Source organism: Falco peregrinus, chromosome 5 (assembly GCF_023634155.1).
Source record: "Falco peregrinus isolate bFalPer1 chromosome 5, bFalPer1.pri, whole genome shotgun sequence".
NCBI classification, from domain to species: Eukaryota; Metazoa; Chordata; class Aves; order Falconiformes; family Falconidae; genus Falco; species Falco peregrinus.
Genome location: NC_073725.1, coordinates 109,089,744 through 109,111,686, shown reverse-complemented (window position 1 = coordinate 109,111,686; position 21,943 = coordinate 109,089,744). Strand labels below are relative to the sequence as shown.

At 40.0% G+C, this 21,943-nt stretch overlaps 1 protein-coding gene across 2 annotated transcripts in view; it reads left to right on the top strand.

Moving 5' to 3' along the window:
* Positions 1-21,943, top strand: part of SFMBT1 (Scm like with four mbt domains 1) — an 80,399-nt gene that overhangs the window by 46,188 nt on the left and 12,268 nt on the right. Inside the window, exons 3-15 of one of the 2 annotated variants that reach the window (XM_055805918.1) lie at positions 1,923-2,017; positions 6,899-7,139; positions 7,578-7,666; positions 8,583-8,829; positions 10,016-10,113; positions 11,167-11,268; positions 12,487-12,637; positions 14,448-14,530; positions 16,459-16,585; positions 17,292-17,405; positions 18,837-18,879; positions 20,170-20,234; positions 21,689-21,828. In XM_055805918.1, coding sequence (XP_055661893.1) covers positions 1,923-2,017; positions 6,899-7,139; positions 7,578-7,666; positions 8,583-8,829; positions 10,016-10,113; positions 11,167-11,268; positions 12,487-12,637; positions 14,448-14,530; positions 16,459-16,585; positions 17,292-17,405; positions 18,837-18,879; positions 20,170-20,234; positions 21,689-21,828 — 1,595 coding nt within the window. Of the gene's footprint in view, positions 1-1,922; positions 2,018-6,898; positions 7,140-7,577; positions 7,667-8,582; positions 8,830-10,015; positions 10,114-11,154; positions 11,269-12,486; positions 12,638-14,447; positions 14,531-16,458; positions 16,586-17,291; positions 17,406-18,836; positions 18,880-20,169; positions 20,235-21,688; positions 21,829-21,943 lie in introns of both variants that reach the window. The other variant, XM_055805917.1, reaches the window with a different exon arrangement.

Sequence of the window (21,943 nt, the reverse complement as noted above, 5' to 3'; positions counted from 1 at the left end):
GGGAAAGGATGAGCTGCCTTTCTCTAGGTGGGAGAAAAATCCAAGTTAGCTCTTGGTTTTGACTGACCATTGGTGTGCTCGAGCTGACGTTTCTTCCCACTTGGGTTCTGGAGCTGTGAACTTAAGCATTTTTATGGTTATATTAAAATAAGATGATTGTTTTATGAGTTAAGAAATTTTAATCTACTTTAACAACATTTTGCAATGAAATTATATTTTTCTTAGAATGACTTGCAGCCAAAGCTTTGATCAGCTCCACCTACATTTGCAAACAGCTGTGGTGTGTGCCTTAACCTTTTTACTCCCTGAAAAATTTTTAAAATAAAATTAGTTACTTATGTCCTTCTCCAGGTTATTTGTTTAGTAAATTAAAAATTTTTCCCTAAAAGTGGTGGTGATATTCAAGCTCTGATTTTTTTTTTTTTGAGCTCTGAGGCTTATGTAGGGCCAGTACAACCAACTGTGTTTAAAACACCAAAATGAAATTGGGTTTGGGAGAGTTAAGAGCTGCCTTTAAAACAGGTAATGTGGTCAGCAAACAAAAGCTAATTGAATATACATTTCTGAATTTGGGGAAATGATAATTCCTAGAATTACAATGAAAAGTCAAGAACGAGCTTAACAATCAGGTTGATGATAAAATAAACCTACTTTGCACTCAAGACTTGAAGCGTTTTTTAAACAGTTTAACGTAGCTCAGACTTTCTGGCAAATATTTGCCCCTCTCTATTTGAGGACTAAGAACCGTTGTGGAGCATACTTAGCAGGTTGTTAGCATGTCCACGGGTCTGATAAGGGCATGTAATAGTACTTCACTGGTTTCTTTGGACATGTAATGTTTCCTACATAAGGTACTACTCCTTGAAACAGCAGTTACCACCTGTCCTAAGAAAGGCGGAGTGTGTAGGAAATGCTGGTGTCCTGTAACATTTGCTGAGCTCTCCCCATGCTTGCGATACACAGAGATTTCTGTTTTTAAATATAAACAACGTATCAGGTTTCCTGCACTGAGAGATGGAAATCTCTGGTGTTCATTCATAAAGACAACAGTGGTGCAGATGGTAGAACCAGTCTGAAAGTGAAAATGAAAAGTTTTACTTCTATGTCATGTCACTGCCATCCCGTTGTGCAGCCGAACCTGAAGCTGTAGTTTGTGTGTTGAGGTTAAAAATACTGTTTACGTGAGGTGGGACCCTCCCTGGTCATGTCACGCTCTGCCTGTAGAAAACATACAACGTGGCTGCATGCTGAACTAAATAGGGGACCTGAAATCCAATCTGTGTTTGTTGTAGAGTATTTTCAGCAGAGCAAGTTAGGTGTTGGAGAAAATGGGAATAGGGAAGGAGCGGGGCAGTGAGCCAAGAACTGAAGGGGACACCGGGGCTGGGGGATTTCAGCTGTGTCTTGAGCTTTTTTCTTTAGAACTACCCTGAATCTGTTTCTGTGGTTTTGGTGTTTTATAACACCTACATAAATACTATGCAACTTAAAAAAGAAGAGAGCCATATTTCAGTATTTATTTTTAGTCTTTCTTTTAAAACCTCTTATGATTGGTATTACTGTTTCCTGGATGGTGTTTAATTTGGTGCACTGATGGTCTAGTGCACCAGATTGAGTCTCTTATTGATACAAATACAGAATTCTTCTGCCTATGTTCTCCTCTCACAAATTGTAAATAATTTGTGCTTAACCAAAATCCTCAGGATCTCACCCTTCTCCAGATCAGATCCAACTTAAGGTCTTCTTCACATACAAAGAAAGGCTAAATAGCATTGTCTGTGTGTTGAAACACGTAACTGAAATTCACTGCACACTTGTGTACTCAGTCATTTGGAATTGAGGCAGGTTTTGCTGTAGTTCTTAGTAGCCTAAAATTTAAGCCAAGAGGTTGCTAAATAGAAAGTGTTTGGCTTTTCTTCCAGATGCTGGTTCCAGTGTGGAAGAAATGGAATTCAATTGGGATGAGTATCTAGAAGACACAGGAGCAACTGCAGCCCCCCATGGATCTTTTAAACATGTGAGTAAGGGAGTGTGTGTTTACTTACCATCTCCCATGTTGGGTTTTTTTGATACACTGAATGTTTAAGGTTTCTTTGAATGAGTTAATGCTCTCAAATCTGGAAGACTAACTAGAATCATGTTTCCTAAAGAGAAACGAGGAATTTCACTCATCTTCCTCTCTGTATGTAGCACAGGGTAATCCCATTCGCAAGTGCTGAAAGTTGAGGGGCTCCTAGTCTTTTCTGCACCAGAAAATAAGCTTGATTTTTCTCATGAAGCCCAAACTGACCAGTCTATTTCTTCTTTTGGTGATTGCTGCTGGACAACTGCTATGGAGGAGCTACCTTCAGAAAGTTGGTGGCATAGTTCTTGAACAGCGGAATTCAAATGTGCTCTCAAAGAAGGTTTTAATGGTGGCTCTCAAGATGGCCAAGGAGAAAATAATAGCTCTGCCAAACAGTTGACTGTAGTAGTTAGAAAACTGATTAGGATAATTGTCGATCACAGGCTTAATGTATAGAATCAAGTCTTGATAAGCCCTTGTCTTTGCCCTTGAATATCTTTAATCCAATGTTTGTTGGTAAAACCCTGGAGCACACTGTTCCATTGGGTGAGATCTGAATGTGAAGTCTGCCTGCTTGTACTGGGTCATCAGTGAGGGTGAGCAGTATAGTGCTGGTTTCCAAACCTTTTGGATTTTTTCCGACAACTGAAACACCTTCCAGACTGCCAGCCTGTATCCTTACCCAGCTTCTATTAAAGTTACTATTAATTGGTCTTTCAAAGACTGGCTGTGGGTCTTTTACCATGGCAGTGAGAGTAATGACTTGTGCGTGGCACAGTGCTTGGAAAGCACTCTGTGGTGCTCAGGCTTTCGGGTCCAGTATCACCACTTTCAGTACAGGAGACTTAAATCAGCAGAAAGACAGACTAAGGTCTGTTTGTGAAGCATCACAAAGTATTTTGAGTCCAAAGATAACCTGCAGAAGTGCAAAACATTAAAAAATATATTAAAATATGGCAATTGGTAGTAAAGATGCACAGTGAATGTAGACTTTGCAGAGGCTCTTCCATACACTGGGGTGTAATTGTAAGCTTTTTGTTCAAAATAAACATTCAGGTATCTCATTTCAGCAGGAGAGAGGGCTATGCTTGCTTTATTTTTCCTTAATGTACTGAGGCAGTAGCAAGAGCACGCTTACTTAAGAGTGACAGTGACTGTGCAGCCCACATTGAGGGAGCAGTGTGGAATCAGAGCAATGGCATTTTGCAGTAGCGTGAGGACTGGCCTGTCTGCTCCTCTGGTGTGGTTTACCTTACTTGATCTCTGTTAAAGAAGCTTGCTATCATAGCTTGGACGTTATAAAAACTGATTGTAATGCCGGCTTTACAGCAGTGGCTAACTGAATTAACGTTGCAGCTCTCTTTTGTTAAGTGGCAGGAGAAACACTTCGAATGAGACCGTTACCCCTGCGCTGTACTCTGTGCCAACTCAGCTATGTCAAACAAGAGGTCTGATTGCTGTGGCTGCGGTCGGTAAAAATAGTTAGGTTTAAAAATACCCCACATTTTTTATTGTTATTATTCACTACGTGTGTAGAACATAATGCAGTTTTGCTGGTGCCAGTAACATCGTTGTGGAGAGTGCTTCGGCAGGCAGGTGTGGGCAAAGCCTCACTGCATCACCCGGTCCGCTCCTGCTGCGCTGGGTGCCCTCGTGGACTGCATCACCCGGTCCGCTCCTGCTGCGCTGGGTGCCCTCGTGGGCGGTGCGACAGCTCAGCTGGCCACGCTCCACACCCTGGCACAGGCACCCAGCCTGGGGGCTCGGCGTGCCTGCAGTGCTGGGCAGGGGCGGGGGGTGAGCGTGGAAACAGATGACTGCGTGTTCAAAAAACTGTCAGGCATTTTGCTAGCTGGATTCCCTTAGAATTTGTCTGGAGGCCAGTTTTGATGTCCTCTTTGTATTAAGCTTGGCATAAAATTTTGGGAAGTTAATGCTGACGCCGAATTGAAAAGCTGAGAGAGAAGCTTATTTACAGCAGCATCACATCACCTAGGTGTTGCTGCTCATAGAAATTCAGTAGTGTACGGTCACGTGATCAGGATTTCTGCTGTCCCTTAGAAGGCCGTGGGCTGGAAAAGGTGCAGGAGGAGGAGAACCTCACTGCCTCCCAGTGGATAGTGACAGCCTGTCTATGTGACAGTCCTACAAAAATGTGAGTGTGATTCCAGGATACACCAGGTGAGAGATTTTTTCAGTGGAGAGCGTGCAGGCACTGACATCTGCGCTAGTGACTGGTGGTCCCTCCAGCTAGAATCTCTGTGGCACTAGTTGCTTGACTTGAAGAACGATATAATTTTATAAGCTACCATCAGGAGAGCCAAGAGGGAACTACTTCTGCACTTTTGAAAAAAAGAGTGGAAAAAACAAAGCTGAAGAATAATGTTGGTGCAAGAGCAAATGAACATGTGTAAATAAATTAATATACATAGATTTTAGATGGGAGCTTAAGGTTTTTGTTTTGTTCTTTTTAAATATTGGGAGTAATGAGACTATGACCAGCTTCCCATTGTGAGTGGTGGGTGAGAAATACCTAACCCATGTTGTAGGAGAGTACCTGATCAGGTTAAGAAACTGTAATACATGATTACGCAGCCTGTGTTAGCAAAGAACTAGACATGCTGATGGGAGAGGGGACTTCTTTATGTTTGTGTGCTTATATTAATTCTGAAAATTTTGTTCTTACTGTGAGCAAGATGCATTGGAAAAATGTAAGCCACTTCCTCAAACTGAGTGTGTTCTAATGTTTAATCTGTTTGCACTTTAAAAGTTAAATAATATTGAAATCAAAGTGACTGTTTTGCTTACAGTATAGCAGGAGAAAGAGTTTACCAAAAAATTGCATTGGATGCCGATGTTGTCATCCTCCCTTAGTTGAAATACACTTTCTCTAGAAATGTTGAATATTTTTAATTCCTTTCTGCCACATCTATGTGTGTAAATATTTATCAAAAATAAGTTAGCGTTCAACATCATCTGAACGTATGTGTTTGTTGTGTGTTCTTGCATGCTCTTAATACCTTTTATCTGTTCTTTATGATTATCTCCTGGGCCGAGTCAGGTCCCCAGGTCTGGCCAGTGACGTGGCCCAAGGAAGGGGGAGATGGTACCTGATGGGAAGGAGGGCTGGGGGTTGGAGCTGCCTGGGCAGTGCTGTCACTAACTGCTTGTGGCCATCTCACCTGGCCGGGTGCGTAGCAGGAAGCTGCTGCTCTCAGACCCACTGCTCCAGAGAAAATATTCTCAGAGCTTCCACAGCATCTGCTGCTAGCCAGTCTGCTCGCTCAGCCAGCCCAAAGAAACAAAGTTCTTTGCTTTAAGCCACTTCGTCGTGTCGTCTTGCCCAGCTGCCAGGAGAGGGTGCTAACTTCTTGGTCTCCGCTGTATTCACCAAGGAACATAAATGACAAAAAAACGCACCTGACTTCAGGGAAAGCTCTGTCTGTTGCTGTTGGTTTAGTTGAATGCAGCTCTCCAACCGTGAGGCTTTGCTGAAAGTTTGGGTAGAGCGAGCTGCACAGATTTCCCAGTTCCTCAGACTTTGTGTCAAGTTCATGGCTTTTCTCTCGGGAATCCGAATATGAAGTCTTTAGTAATACCTCTTCAGCAAGACAGCAATCTTTTTGAAGAAGTAACCTCTGTAATACCACTTCAAAACACCTGCAGGTGTTGGGTCCTTCTGATTTTGTTTTTAAGAACGGTTTTTTTAAGTGAAGGGTATTAACCTAAAGGATTTGAACAGTTAAGAGGCATATGCTTTTCTTTCTCATGTGGTTCTTTTAGTTTTATTTTTAGCAGACCAGTATGTGATGGCTGATGAGACTATAATAGCTATGGCAGTTACTGAACCATCAGCGCAGAACTGGTGTAATAAATAACGCAGAAAATACCTACTGCATCTGCATTATACTAAAAGCTTTTCTTGCAGTTGATTCAAAGAGGAAATGGAACTTGGGACCACTTAAGAAAGAAAACACCGGTTACATTCAGCTGAGAACAGGAGACTGACACATTAGATTTTTAATTAAGACTGAACCCATGGAATTAAGCATAAATCAGAAACATACTGTAGTGAGAGCAGAACAGGGACCTGCTCTTTCAGGAGTGTTTGAGCTAGGAGAAGTTAGGGATATGAGAAACTTAATGTTTTACCTTCTCTTTTTAAGTATCTGAGCACTGTTCAGTCAGGTCCTCACTTCTCGTAACGCCCACACAGAGCACACACAGTGCTTTATTGCTGTCAAAGCACGAGTTCACTGAAGAACTCATATTGTTCATCTTCCATGCAGTTGATGTAACAATGCTGCTTACAGAATTACTTTGGTTATTGGACAGAGACATTAAAAATCCTTATTCTGCAATTTGTGCAGATTTGTGACTTCTTAAATGACCACGGCAGAAGAGACAGTGATGTTGCTATGTAAACCATGCCTGTGTACTTTAAACAGGCTCTTTGTCCAAAGAGTTTGAAAGAGAGAGAAAGTCAAATTGTGTTGCTGCGTTTGACCTTTAGTTTTGCCCTGCTTGACAACCCAGCTGTGAGTTGGAAAGCTTTTCAGTGATGGCTGAGTTATTGTCCAGGGCAGGAAGATGAATTGCAAGGTATTGATTAAGGTTGAAAAGGTACTCTGAAATGCAAAGGAGATTTCATTAATGATGATTCTGTGTGCATTCCGATTTGGGTCACACAGTGTGATGAAGTTGTTTCTCTGAAGAGACTGGATGGCATTTGGCTTGAAGTTTTTTGCTAATGAACATGTCTAAATTGTTCTCCCTGTTGTTCCACAAAGTTCCTGGGTGGTACTGAAATGTGACAATCTTCTTCCTCTTCAGGTGGATACAAGTTTGCAGAATGGTTTTGCCCCTGGTATGAAGCTAGAAGTTGCTGTCAAGTCTGACCAAAACACCTACTGGGTAGCCACCATCATTACTACCTGTGGGCAGCTGCTCCTGTTGCGCTATGATGGTTATGGGGAAGACCGCAAGGCTGACTTTTGGTGTGATATCATGACAGCCGATTTGCACCCCATTGGCTGGTGTGAGCAGAACAAGAAGATTCTCAAAGTGCCTGAAGGTATTGGCTCTACATGCAGAAGTGGGGAGTACCTTAAAAAGTATGGGTTTGTCCTTTGTAAGCCTGACAGGTAGTCTTTGTAATTGCTATTATGTGCAGGTGGTGTTGCTGTCATAAATTGAGGTTGTCTGCCATGTTTTTCTGAAATTCTATGACTTATAGTAGGAGATTTCTCTTTTACCGGAGAGGACTTAGATTAATCTAAAAACTGGATGTATTTTTACAGAGGCTTGTGGTTATCTTAATCATCGCCCACCAAATTCTACTGCTTTGTCATTTCCTTTAAAGACTTTGTTGTTTTGTTTCTTCTTTCAAGACATTACTGGCAAGTCCGGCAGATTCTTGTGAATTAGGCAGCACAAGAGTAATGTCTTGTTGTCTGAATAATCTTTAACTGGCAGGAAGAATCACAGTCTTTCTTCCTCGCTTTTCACTCAGGTATCAAGGACAAGATACCTGACCAGGAGGAATTCCTTCACCGAGCACTGAAAGGAGCATGCAGCGCTCCTGCTAACCTGCTGGAGGGGGTAAGTGCTGCTCTGTGCTGCGTCTTGGGTTTTGTCTTGATTTTCCTCTTTGTCATTAAGGAAACCCTCTTCAGATTGTCAGTTCAGTTCCTTTTTTAAGTTTAGGGAGCATTGTGGTATGCTGCTGACCTTGAAGTTCTACACTCTAGTGTTTCCTATTTACAGTATTTAATTTTGATAGTGCTGTCCTGAAGCATATCTGTCACTGCAGGTTTGGGCTCCTCATTAATCCTATCAAAAGAAAAACCTTTTTCAAACTCCCTTAGGTTTCAGTCTTCCTCCTGTTCTGCTTCTCCTTCATCCTGCTCTAAGGAAATAATCCTTTCTTTATCTAGCTTTCATGTTGTCCTCTTTCTCAGTGGATTTCTTTCACTTTTTTCTTTTCTTTATAGCTAATGGTTAGGTTATTGTTTCATTTAAATCTCACATCTTTGCTAGTGAAGAGCCAATTTTTTATCCCCTCCTCTGCAGTTAAAACAATATTTGCACCTCATATTAGCGTCTGGTTGTGAAGTACAGAACATTATGGTTTTTAAATGCCATTGACATTGTCTTTACAGCTAACATTTTTATCTTTGTATGTTTTCTGTCTAGTCATCTTTGTATGCTAGATGACTCAGTTTTAGAAAGATTATTCATGCTTCCTTCAAACCTTGAATATGTAAGTGATAATGCTTCTGAAAATGAATATGAGGACTTAAATTAAATGATGTATGTGACTGTATCTACAGGCAGTGCAGAAGCTCTGATGCAAGCACCAGTGATTCTAAACATTGTCGTTTCTGTTGTCTTGTGTTAGTAAGGGACCTGTATTTCTTTACTTCTGTGTTCATACTTTATTTATGCAAAAGGAGTGTGTATAAATAAGTATTGGATTTGGTTTGTTCTGTTGTACAGAATAATTTGTGTTTTGTAGCTTCACAGGGGAAAAAATCCATTGGATCTCATTGCACCAGGCTCCCGGCTAGAACTGCAGAACATCCGGGATTCCCTGGAAGCCTGGATAGTCAATGTGGTAGAAAATGTTGGTGGGCGACTGAAATTGCGATATGAAGGGCTGGAGGATTCTGACAAGTTTGACCAATGGCTGTTCTACTTGGACCCTTTCCTTCATCAAGTGGGATGGGCAGCTCAGCATGGATATAGCCTGCAACCACCTTTAGGTACTTCAAAACATCTATCTTTTATATGGCCATCAGAGGCCAGAGAATACTGCTGCTGCTTTAGTGCTCTAAATCTGCCTTCTGGATGCATACAGTGGTCACATAATCGGTGTGTGATCTGACAAATATTGTATCTAACAGAATTTAAGTGAAAACACCAGTAAATAGTCCTACAAGAATTTACAACCGCTCTTTCAAAAGTTGCTAAATGGTTTTGCCTGTTTGTGGAAAGGGAGGAACTCGGGAAGGGGTTGCCTTCATGGTTATTTTCAGTAGGTTTATATTCCTGGCAGGGGGAAGAGTCACCTGGTTTTGAAGTAGTGCTCAACAGGAGCTTTTGCAGTTGTGACTCCAAGTCTACTAGGCTAATTAAGGCATAAACAATTGTTCTAACAAGAACAGTCGGTTTTGTTGTGGGTTGGTGTTGGGTTTTTTTTAACGTTTTCCCCTTATGGCAAGAAGAAGCTGTGCTGAGGAAACCAAACCAATTTCTGTTGAAATGGCTGAGCATGCTGTCTTTTCTAGTGCTTGACCAATCTCTGCTGAAATCAGGATTGTGATCAGGGAGATGCCAAATCGCTGACAGAAACTGGATGGATGGATTCCACAGTGCTATTTAAGTGAATAATGTCTTTTAAAAATGTTAGTTAGCTAGTGGGTTCGTTTCCTTTTAATGTCTATGTAAGAGCTTTGATATACTCACAGGGATCCCTTGTGTGTGATGGCACTGGTACAAGTAGTTCCTCTGATAGAAGAGAGGTGTGTGGTCAGCAATTATAGATGCTAAAAGAGTAACTTGCACAACTGGGAACGTTTCTTGAACTTTCTGCTTGCTTAAGCTTAAAACAAGCTAGCATTACACAGCTGGGGATTTTTTTTACTGGTCTTACATTTCTCCAGAAGTTTTCCTTGGTGTTGATGCGATCTCTGTTTTCTCAGAAGAAGTAGACTGGGCAGAGTATGAGTGATACAGTGTTTCTTGACTTCAGTCCATTTTTGTAACACATCCAAACGTCAAAGAAAACAGGAGTTTTTAAGAGGGCAGGTATTAGTGCAGTTCTGAACAGACATGAATTTAGCAGTTGGAGGATCACAGATAACACTTTTGGCTTTACTGCTAAGTGTTCTGAAGAAAAAGAAGAAGGAAGATGACTTCTTTCACTGTTTTCCTTTCTGTTTACTTAAGCCATTAGGTCCTTGAAGAGTGAAGCAGATTGGCAAGAGATCCTAAAGAAGGTGAAAGAGGAAGAAGAGGAGTCGTCAGTTCCTACAGATCTCTTTAAGGTAAAGACACAATATGTGTAGTTTAATGCTTTGGATGATACCATGAAAAGGCTAAGAAATGATTCAGGGAATTCAGTCACTGTTAACTCAAAATTCTATCCCTGTTTTGTTTTGGTGTTTTTAATTTTTCTTCCTTTCTCTAGTTTAAAAAAGTAAGAGTAATAAAAAAATTAGCATACTATTGTGCAATTCTTGTTAAGTTAAACAACACACACATCGCAAGTATGTGAGCCATTAGTTGCCATACTAGGAAAAATCCCTGGTTCTGATCCTTTATAATAACATCTCCAGTTGTGCACCAGCTGGTCTGGTGGATTACTGTCCTAGAGGAGTGCAGGGTTACTACAGTCTCTCATTGTGTGAGTACATCGAAAAGTTTAACATGTGTAACATTTAATCTGTAACTGATACAGTTACAAGTGGTATATAACATGTCCTGAGTATTAGCAAATGTTACTAATGAGCCTGAATTTAAATATATTTGGATTGAAATTAAAAAAAATTAATCTTCATGGGGTTTCAGAAGTAGGATTGTAAATTTAGTCCTTTAAGTTCTTAGTTAATTTTTCTCAGCTTCTTTTGGACCCGTAAGCAAATTAGAAGAGGAGGTGCTGTTGCTTTTGAATGTGTTGGGTCATACACAGAGCAAGATATACATAACTCTGGAAAAATTGTTTTGCAGGTTTTTGTTAGGCTAAAGATGGAGACCTCTGTAGTTCTCTTTCTGTGTAGCTCATGATGAGTGCTAAAGGGCGGGGGCTGATTTCTGTTGACTTACTAGACCACCCTGTATTGTGAAACCTTGCTTCTGTGTGGGGAATGTCAGAGGATGAAAACTTGAGGACTCAGTTTCCTAAAACTGACAGGAAACTGTCAGTCTCAGAGGACATAATTGACCTTTTCATTATAGAGAGGTTGGTGGTACTCTGACATGTTGATTGCCTAGAATGAACTAATAAAAACTCAAGTTATCCTCTTCAGTTGAATTATGTAAGGTACTTCTCTTTTTGATAGAGAAAAGCAGGTAATCAACACTGATAGGTTATTTTTCAGGATAAACCTGTGATTGGGGTGCATTCATTCTCTGAAGGCATGAAGTTAGAAGCTGTTGACCCAATGGCTCCTTTTGTAATCTCTCCTGCTACAGTTCTCAAGGTACCAGGATTCTTTTAACTTGTCATGCTAAGGTTTTATTCGGTTGCTACTTCTGTTCTTAAATGCTGAAGATAACTGATTATCTTAAAATCTTGCACTAGTTTTCAAATGTAAGTATTTTGTATGTCTGCTTTAGGGGACAGGTTGCTGTGAAATAGAATCCTTGCTGCTGGTGGTGAGACCATAGGGTTTGAATGGAGGGGAGAAGTTCCATAAAAATACAAGCTCAAAAGATGAAATGCTTCAAATTGTCAAACCCAGATTTTTAAAACATAACCCTCATAATCTGAATATCCAGTTGAAGATAGGTTTTGGGGTTTTGTTTTTTGCAAATGTTGTTTCATTACTGTGTGCAAGCTCTGATGTTTAGATGGCCTGATTTTCAAACAAGGGCCCATACATGGATTTAAATATTGAAACGAAAACTCCCCCAAAAGAAGTTTTGAGCAACTTCTATCTTCCTGTGTTAGTAAGCAGGTGAAAGGTTCTAAAGAGCCCTGCTTTGATGTAGTAAACCAAAATCTTGCTGTACAACAAAAAAACAGGACATATTTTAATTATTTTTAATATGTATTTTCCAGGAACTGTTGCTTTTTCTTTAGAAGAGATAGTCTTTCAATATAATATCTTACATTTTGGTGGTCTCTCGCTTTTAAACTCTAAAATACCATTACTTCAAATAAGGTGCTCGCCTGTTACTAAAAGGTGCAACTAGTTCCAAGCAAAGCAAAATCATTTACTTTTCTTGATACTTTCTTTCCCTGTTCCTGGTTACTTCAGGAGCATAATGGTTTTACTTGTGAGGGTCCATCATGGGACACAGTTCAGCCTTGTTGACATAATCTGTTTGTTATTATGGAATGGTAGTAGAATCACAAACTCTTTAATTTCTCTGCGTTTTTCATAAGAAATTTCCATATGGCACTTGATCACCTTGTTTCTGAAGTGCTCATACATTATCTTTTGTTATGGTTATTTATTTCAAGATAATGCAGAGGAGTCTGCTGGTTTATGAATCCTATAGATTCTCTCTTTTGGTTTATGGGTTTTTTTATTTTGATTTTTATTTTTATTTTAAATGCTTACAGTGTTCCAAGGTAAAGGGTTTCCATCACACAGTGTAACTCTTTCATAAAGTTATCAAAATCGGGGAGAGAGAGCAGTAGAACAGAATCTGCTACTTACAAGACCACATGGTTCTCTTTTTGCTGACTACAGGTATACAATGACAAATATTTCATGATAGAAATTGATGACTTGAGACCAGACCGTACAACCAGCCAGTCTTACATTTGTCATGTCAACAGTGCTGGTATTTTCCCTGTGCAGTGGAGTCTGAAGAACGGCTTGCATCTCAGTCCCCCACCAGGTATGTTTGTGCAAGCTTGTCATGCTTGCTGCACTTTGAAGGAAGTAGATTGCCAATCCCCAGAGCGGTAGGTTTAGGCCAACGCTTTTGCAAAAGAATTATGTGTAGTAGCACAAGCCAAGAACAAGAAAGATCAAAATCTGAAGAACAGGAGCTTTGAGTTAGTGAATCTGAAGTTTCCTGGGTACATGCCTGAATTTGAGAAGATGACAGTGGCTGGCGTTGCTGGTCATGCATAAAAACCTGAACACTTAAACAAATGGAGTATGTGTTCCAGGGCTGAAGGCAATGTTGATTTCAGCATTAATTAACATATCAGATGCCTATAGTCTTTGCATTGGATTTTTGCTTCTGGTCAGAATGGAACATTATTATCCAACATTTTATAATATTTTTAGATTATCACTTAGAAGTTAATGAAGTAATTTTTTTTGAAAGACTTACCAGGCAAGGTAGCAGATTGCTGAAACGTTGCTTCAGGACATAAGGGAATAGGGGAGTGATCCTCAACCATGAAATATTTATTCATTTTCTCAAAATGGAGATGTCAGTGGTACTGTAAAACCAGGGACTCGGTACTCTTATTCACCACCACAGAATTCTAAAAGTTTTGCTTTAACTGCTTGTGACATCAGGGGAGCAAAGACCATGGGATGGATGTTTGTCTCTTGCCTTTCCTTGGGTAAGGTACAAGGAGTGGCTTTGCCTGAACCAGCAATTACCTAGAATTTTGCATGTGAAAGATGAAATCTCGCTTTCTAGGCATGTGACTGGAGCTGACAAAAGTTTTAAGCTTCTCTTCTCATAGTCCCCCTGGAAATGTCAGGCATTCTGAATTGTGTGAGGTCTCAAGAGCCCTACTGGCACTAATAAAACTGAGAAAAATAAATAGGTTCTTTTGTGGTTAGGCCCTCTGTGAGGGGTAGTTGAACTTCATGTTTTTAGACTGTCATGTTAATGCTATATTCTTAAATTAGGTTTAAATTTATTTTTTTTTCATTTCTTAAGCCTTTGTCACAGGCATCCCATGTAGGGGGATGCTTCCAAGGTACTACTGGCATAAGTGCTGTAGTTGTCTCCTTGTTAATATACTGCCAGCCTCTGTCATGGCAGCACACTTCTGCACCCAGTTCCCTTCAGTTATCTGCTTTTTACTAGATCACAGGGAAGTGAAGTATTTACTTTTGTCTTTTTCTTGGAAGGATGCTCTGCCTCCTGATGGACTCCATGTTAAGACTCTTCCCTTCAAACATGTATGCAGATTTACAGCTGTTAGCAAACTTGATGAGCCTCTTAGGATGTCCAACTGCTCTCTTTAATGACTTAGTATTTAGCATGTTCTGGAGAGAGTAGTATGTTGATATTGTGCATATTTTGAGTGCTCTGTTTAAAAAAAAAACAACTGTAAGAGCTGGCATGACAACAGTGAAGTAATCTTGCAGAAATTTCTCCTTAATTTCTTCTGTACCCTGTGAAAAGGATGCAGACGCTTCCCCGTGTTTCAATCGCTGCCCTTGTCTGCTTATTAGATGTACTTTATTCACACTTAAAGTTGCTCTCTGTAAAGTCACTTTCAGTTTGATGCCATTTCAAGTAAAAAATGGGCCCAAAGCCTCTCTGCAATGAAAATAAAGAGGGTATCTCAAACACATGAGAACCCTGCTGTGGGCTGACCTGCGGTGGCTTGGTGAAGTCCTGGTCAGCTGACAAACTTGAGCGACCCAGACAGATTTCAGTGATGGGTACTTCATGTCAGTTTGAAATTAGTCTCATGCTGTTACGGTAACCCCTTTGCTTTTTCTTCACCTAGGTTATCCTGGGCAGGACTTCGATTGGGCAGACTACCTCAAACAATGCGGTGCTGAGGCAGCTCCCCAGAGCTGCTTCCCTTTGGTAAGGTTCTCTTGCAGAAAAATCTCTCTTCTGTTCTGTGAATGACACTCTTCAATCCAGAGAGAAGAACCTTTTGCATGTTTTTGACTTAAATTATGTTTCCAAGGAGAATAGACTAGTTCAGTTGGAAGGGACCTACAATGATCATCTAGTTCAACTGCCTGACCTCTTCAGGGCTGCCCAAAAGTTAAAGCATATTATTAAGGGCATTGTCCAAATGCCTCTTAAATACTGACAGGCTTGGTGCATTGACCACCTCTCTAGGAAGCCTGTTACAGTGTTTGACCAGCCTCTCAGCAAAGAAATGTTTCCTGATGCCCAGTCTGAACCTCCCTGGGGGCAGCTTTGAACCATTGCCATGTGCCCTGTCACTGGATCCCAGGGAGAAGAACTCAGCACCTCCGTCCACTTGCCCTTCTCAGGAAGCTGTAGAGAGCAATAAGGTCACCCCTCAGCCTTCTTTTCTCCAAACAAGACAAGCCCAAAGTCCTCAGCTCTTCCTCATAGGACATTCCTTCCAGCCTCTTCACCAGCTTTGTTGCCCTCCACTGGATGCATTTGAGTACCCTAACACTGTACCTGTGATAACTGAGGAAATAGAAAGTTAAAATGATAGAAATGTATGGGAACTAAAGTAGGTGTGTGCCCATTTTCTACATAAGGAAGTGGTGAACCAAATGCTTCAGTTGTGATAAAGCAGATCACAAAACAATGATTTATTTTCGAAATTGAGATGTGTAAGAGTCCATGGAATAGTCATAAAACAGCATCAGTCTTTGGCAGTCCTGTAATTGTGGAAACAGGGCCTTTTAATACACCTTATTTTCATTTACTTGGTGTACTCTTTCAATCTTCCCTCCTTTCAGCTTGAAAAATTCATTCCGTTGTATTAGCCAATACCAAGTCATCTTAAATTAGTACAAAATACTCATTTTACATTAGTCAGTGCCTGAAGTACTTGCTAGATTTTGGGCTTTTGTTGGTTCAGTGACAGTACTGCTGTCTCCCAAAGCACAATACCTTGTCAAGCAGAAAAGGGTGCTATTTACATCTGCCTTCCAATTCCATTTGCAATACTTGGGCTATAGCAGTGCTTAGGGGAAGAAATTAAAATGAATAATTACCATTTTTTTGAAGAGGGTGTTTCTGGCTATGAATTCCTGTTGCCCTTGTTCTGTCTTGTAAGCTGTGGCATCTTAGAACAGGTCATTGAATTTATTATCCCTTTTCTGAGAAGAGTGGATCACTGTAAGCTAGTTGCAGAATTTGTAATGTATTGATCCTGTAATTACGTTGCAGAGTGGCTCTGGGAGGAAGAGTCCTCTGTCGGGTTGTTACTTCTTATCTTTAATTCAGTAGCCTCAGAGCTGGGTAAATATCCATTCTTAATGTTTTAGGAAATTTTTTTATAATTATGAACTAAATTGATGAATAAAGTAAAATCCTACTTATCCAAAAAATGTAAAATGAAAAGAAAGCTTCCTTTGCTGTCTGCCAGAACTCATTTGGATGAGGCAGGGATGTTATTTGTATACATAAAGTGGATTTCCAAGCTAACATAATAGAACAGAGAGCCTGGTCAGGCTATTTGTCAGACTTATCACTTACATAGCAAGCAGCAGAGAACTCCTGGTTGCTTAGAATGCACTCACTCTTTTCAGTGAGTCTCAGCATCCTTATTTTTGAGTACCAACATGCTCTTTTCTAGGTCTGTCTACAGAGCAATTTTTAAACTTAAATATTTTGTAGTTTGTAATATATCTTACTTGTATTCAATATGCTAATCGTCTAAAATCTTCTCTGACTGCATGAGTATTTATGTTACTCTGACACTGAGGCTTTTATGTGTTGTTCCTGTTTATGGATATTCATATCACGTACTGGATATACAGATGGTATTTTACAGAATTGATCTGCCCTTTTCCTAGTTAACTTCTGACCACGGATTTAAAGAGAATATGAAACTTGAGGCTGTGAACCCAGTTGATCCTGAAGAAGTTTGCATTGCTACAGTCACCAAGTTGAAAGACTCCTACCTCTGGCTTCAGCTGGAGGGTAAGCCTGATGTGGGAGAGGAGAGTAGCACTTGCATTGATTCTTGTGTAGTACCATCACCAAACTCAAGCTGTACCTGGAGCAAACTCACTGTGTGCAGAGTATGGGCAGCAAATAACCATTGTCTCTGTAAAAACACAGCAAAACCCCCCTTGGCATTGTCTGTTTCCCACTTAGCCCTGGGTGGCAGTGCTTGCTTAAGCCAGGCAAAAGTGGCATTTGTGCATTGCAGTGTGGCAGTGCTAGGGTCGTGCACTGCGCAAAGTGCTGATCAGTGTCTTTCAGAAAGCAAGGGCCTTGTCAGATTTTTTTCAAATGAGTGACTTGCATTCTGAGCAAGCTTTGACCAGACCTAGGAAGAAAACTTCTAGATAGGCTCTTCATTAAGATAGAAGAGGCCTATGGCAGCCATTCTCCATTATAATCCCATTTCTTGATTGGAAGTACATCAGCATGCACTTACTATGCACTGTGCATCTCTGCTAAACTGTCGATGGCAAATTCCCATCTCCAGCCTTTAGGAGGAAGCAAATGAGGTCAGGAAAGAATCTGGTCAATAAAAGGAGACGAATAAACAATTGATGCTGTGTTCCAGATATGCCATAAGTAAAAGCAGCTTAGCTGGCAAACATATAGCAAGCTTTAACCAAATGAGGGCTTTTATTTTTATGAGTTGTTTCAATTTTTGCTTCTCTAAACTGAACAGGCTCCAAGAAGCCCGTCCCTGACTGTATAGTGAGCGTGGAATCAATGAATATATTTCCAGCGGGTTGGTGTGAGACGAATGGATATCAGCTCAGACCTCCTCGCAAAGCAATAGGTATCAGTTCTGTTCTTTTGCAGTGGTTAGCAGGTTTGCAGGGTTGATGGAGATGGCAAGACCTTCACGAGCAGGTGACTGCAGAATTACTGCTGGCATCACTGAATTTGGAAACATTCACCATGTACAGAGAATCTATGCCTTGTGCAACTGTTCCCTGGCTGTTAGGTCCAGTTGGAATCCATACAACAACTCCAAAACTGGCAGCGTTGGCTTGAGACCCTTGCATGCTGTACGAGCACGGGGAAAAGTTCCATTAGTCACAATAAAGAAATCATATCTGTGTGTACACACACACACACATGCTATGCATATACTTTTGTCTGAGCTGTTCTCACCATGTGTCTGACTGATTCTGATTTTATACTTGCACTTGTGCAAGTCAAAGCAATGCCGTAACAGAATGGTGGTTAGTGCGTATACATTTTGGAGTTGAAATAAAGGGGACTAAGCTTTCTAAATGGGTCAGATGGTGATGATCCCTAATGCCAAAATGCTGAAAAGTATATCCTACCTGTTTTAACCATACTAGTAAGTAGCATAAGATAGTGTTTTCTCTCAAGTAGTTAGTGAGGTCTCTTTAATAAAGTTAAATGGGAGTTGGAGAAACTGAAGAATTTCCTGAATGTTTATAAAGATAAGAAAATTGTAAGATTGGAACAAGCTGTCATTTGCTGCAAGTCAAAGCAAGGGAAATTAATCTGAGACATGCCTGTGCTGCCAAGGATAGAGGAGGAAGTGGAGGGAACCTAATTAGAGAAAAGATGCTTTAAACAAAGAAAATTCAGAAGTTTACTGGAGACAGCCTGAAATTGCTGGAAAGGCACATGTTTCATTACCTTGTGTGATATTACCCAATTGTGAAAGCCAGAATTAGGAAGCGGACCCACTGTCTACTTGACTTTCTTAGTTACAACAATGTTTTCTTCCTAGCAGTTGGCTTAAGTCATATGTGTTTCTACCACCTAATTTCATGCCATTTCGAAGTTGAACAGTGTTGAAGTTACTCTGTCAGTGAAGTGGCAAGTTAGGCCTATGCACTTAACCTTTGGTTAGGTTTCAGCACCCAAAGGTGCTGAAAAGAAAAGGATATAATTCCTTTTTTGGCTGGTATTACAGCTAGTTTAGGGGCTACCATGCAAACAAAGATGCACAAAAGGTGAGATTTCCTGGAAGACTAGGGATATGCATGCCTGATTTGATGAATTTTTAGTGAAAGTTGAAGTAAACCTTTTGGGTTAGTTCAATTACATGGGGCAGCATGCCTCTAGTGTAGATGGGTCAGCTGTCTAACAGTGCAGTGACTTTGCATGTAGATTCTTGTTGGCCTATAACTTAGAGGAGATGAGTCTACTGTATATATTGTACTAGGCATTTCATTTGTTTGCCTCTCATATTTTGCTGTTTATTTTTTCATTTTCTTCCTTTCAGTAAACAAGCAGAAAAAAATTGCAGTAGTTCAACCAGAGAAACAGTAAGTAACAGGTTTTTGCTTTTATTTTTTGTTGGGGGTTGGTTTTCTTTTTTTTTTCTTTTTCTGATTGGTAAATCATGTTGTCTTAGAGGAGATTTAGCTTTACAGGACTGTTGTACTGAGGGTTGAGAGATTCCGCAAGCCATTTATCTTCTTGCTGCTAGTTCCTGTTGATGTTGAAAAAGACACCTCTTACATAGCTGTAGCAGGAGATGGAAAGCATGAAACTCATGGTTTTTTAACATTGCTAGTGCAACTCAGCTGAATTATTAAATAGATCAAGTCATTGAAGTTCTGGGCTTGAAGTTGTTGATATTTTAATTTTAAAAGATTGCATTATCAGTGAGTATTGGAGTGCATTGAAGAAAAACTATCTTGATCTTAAGACTGTGTTTATAAGTTTGTGCTTGAGGCTTTTATAAATTGTGTTTCATAGGGAAAATTAGTAGGTTCCCTTCAAGTTGTATTCCCTTCTCAAATAATACAGTTTCTATAATGTAAACATGCTTAGAAAGTGTGGCTGTCTTAATATGTAATTGTGCTTTTACACAGCTGATCAGAAAATTTGGCTTTAGTGTGAGCGCTGTCATTTAGTAGATGAACTTCTAATAGTTCCTTCCCGGTTTAAATTTGGCTCAGACTAGCCAAAAAAGAGAATTCTACCAATATCGACAATTCATCTATAAACTCTGTGTCACGCATATGAAACTCTTTCATGTGAGCCTGCTTGAAAATGCTCAGTAGAATGCCTGACAGTTGGTTTTATGGACTCTTACCGCTTTACAAACACCAGATCTGTCAGTAGCCCTGCCAATGTTTTCATTGCTGCTAAAATACTGAGCAGACTGTTCTTCCATGTTTTGTAATTGGGATTCTTACCAGAGTACTTGAGTCATTTTGGTTGTATTTTGTTTGAAATCCATCTTTTTCAAAATGCTTAAGGTATGACTGTACGCTGCTTTGTGCCATGAAATGTGAAATGAAGTTAAAAGGAGGCAGAAAATGTAAATTGTTGGTAGCTTTGTGTGATGTGTTTGATCAGCGTGGTAGCCCATGTATTTCAAGCAAGGAAGGATTGCTGCTACCTGTAGCAGTACAGTAGTCCTTTCCAAACTGAATTTGATAGTCTTTGTATGTTGTTATTATGAAACAGGAGAGATGAAAAAGCAGACTAATAAGACGACCTGGAGAGAGGGAAAAAAAAAAAAAAGTAATGGTGGGGTTTAGTAACTGAAAGGTGACTACCCTTACCATCTGTCCCTTTTCCCAACCTTCTTCTTTTCATTTCAGAATTTTGTCTTCAAGGACAGTTCATGATGGACTAAAGAACCAGGAACTGAACTCTTCTGACTCAGGTATTGATCAGAAAGGGCAGGCTAACAAGGACACAAGTCCCGTAACAATTCAGCAGCCTCATTGTTCAGCTGCTTAACATTCTTCTGTTAGGAAAGAGGAGGAATGGGTTTGAAGATTTTCATCCCTTGATGATTTGTTGAACTTCAGAAAAGAATGAAACAAACATACAATTACTTGTGTCCTGCAATTGATATGTGCATTAAACCCAGAGATAAGATTTTTTTACACTGGAACATCCCCTTCTAGCAGAGGATACATGGAGCCAAATGTGTACTGTGACCTATGCAGATGATTTTTATTTTTTTTATTGTCATATGCTTAATAATGTTGGGAGAAACTAACAGGCGCGTTGCATCTGGATTCTTTGAGTTGTTATATTCTAGCTTTGGGAAGCAGGTTTGTCTGTTTTTTATAACTTCATCATCATGATAAACAAAAGCAATTCAAACAGTAAACTGCTTTGTGTGCCAGATGGCAAAATCTAATAATTTTCTAAACTGTTGCAAGAATGAATATGATGAATAAGTACATCTGCTGGTGAAACAGTCGTACAGATCTATCTGTTTGGCAACAAAATGCCTCTTCTGCTGTTCTCTGTACAGTGAAATGCACATCTGAAGCTGCACCAAATGGAAGCTTTATAGAAGTGATTCCTGCTTGTTCAGCATTTTAATTGGCTGTTAATAGAATCATAATGTAAATTTGACTTCATATATTTATCTGCCAGTTATTAACTACTGAATTTAAGATCTTTAAGTGATAGTGTTGCTCAGTCAAGAAAAACTACAACCTGCTAGGGTAAAACAATTTTGTATTTATACGTAAGTATCTTGCAATACATATTATACATTAATTTGGGGCAGTATTGAACCATTTAATACATTTATAAAACTTGATGTCACTGCATCAAAGGTCACTTCATCAGTTGCTGCATCTTTTCCTTGCTGCTTGAGGGAAAAGTCTAAAAATGTAAAGCAATGTGATTGCTGCAGTTTAGGGTAAACAGTGGAGAATAGCTTTGCCAACTTCTTTGGTGGCAGAAGTTTCGGGGAGAGATAATGACTTAACTGGAAAACCTATCCATGATTACTGTGTAGGAAGTCCTTCTGCTACCAGAAAGTTGGGATTGTCCTCTTCTTGCCTCTTCTCACTGGTGTAATACCATGAAACATCAGACTAGCCAGGAAGAAATGTTTCATTTCTGATACATCGCCAACTTTCCTGTAGTTTGACAGTTTGCAAGCATGCGTGTGAAGTATGGAAAAGATTTTGCAGCATCGAATAATTAATGCTGTCATTGCAAATATGACACTCACACTACCCCAAATTCATGTACTTCAAGACTTTTTCCCCTCCTTTTTTACAGCAGGCAAAATACTACTTATTGCAAGAGTCATTCTTTCCTGGGGAGGTTGTAGCATGTGATTTAAACGTTTGCCTTCTCATTTCTCAGTGGTCATTAATGGAAAGTACTGCTGCCCAAAGATCTACTTCAACCACCGGTGCTTCTCAGGGCCTTACCTTAACAAAGGCAGGATTGCAGAGCTTCCTCAGTCTGTGGGACCTGGGAACTGTGTCCTTGTTCTGAAAGAGGTGAGGTGGTTGTACACAGTGGACCTGCATATAGCAGTGTATCATAAATGCTAGAGTGTCTCTCTAATTATAGATGGGTAATTAATAAATTCAAGCTGATAATGAGTAAAGGGCG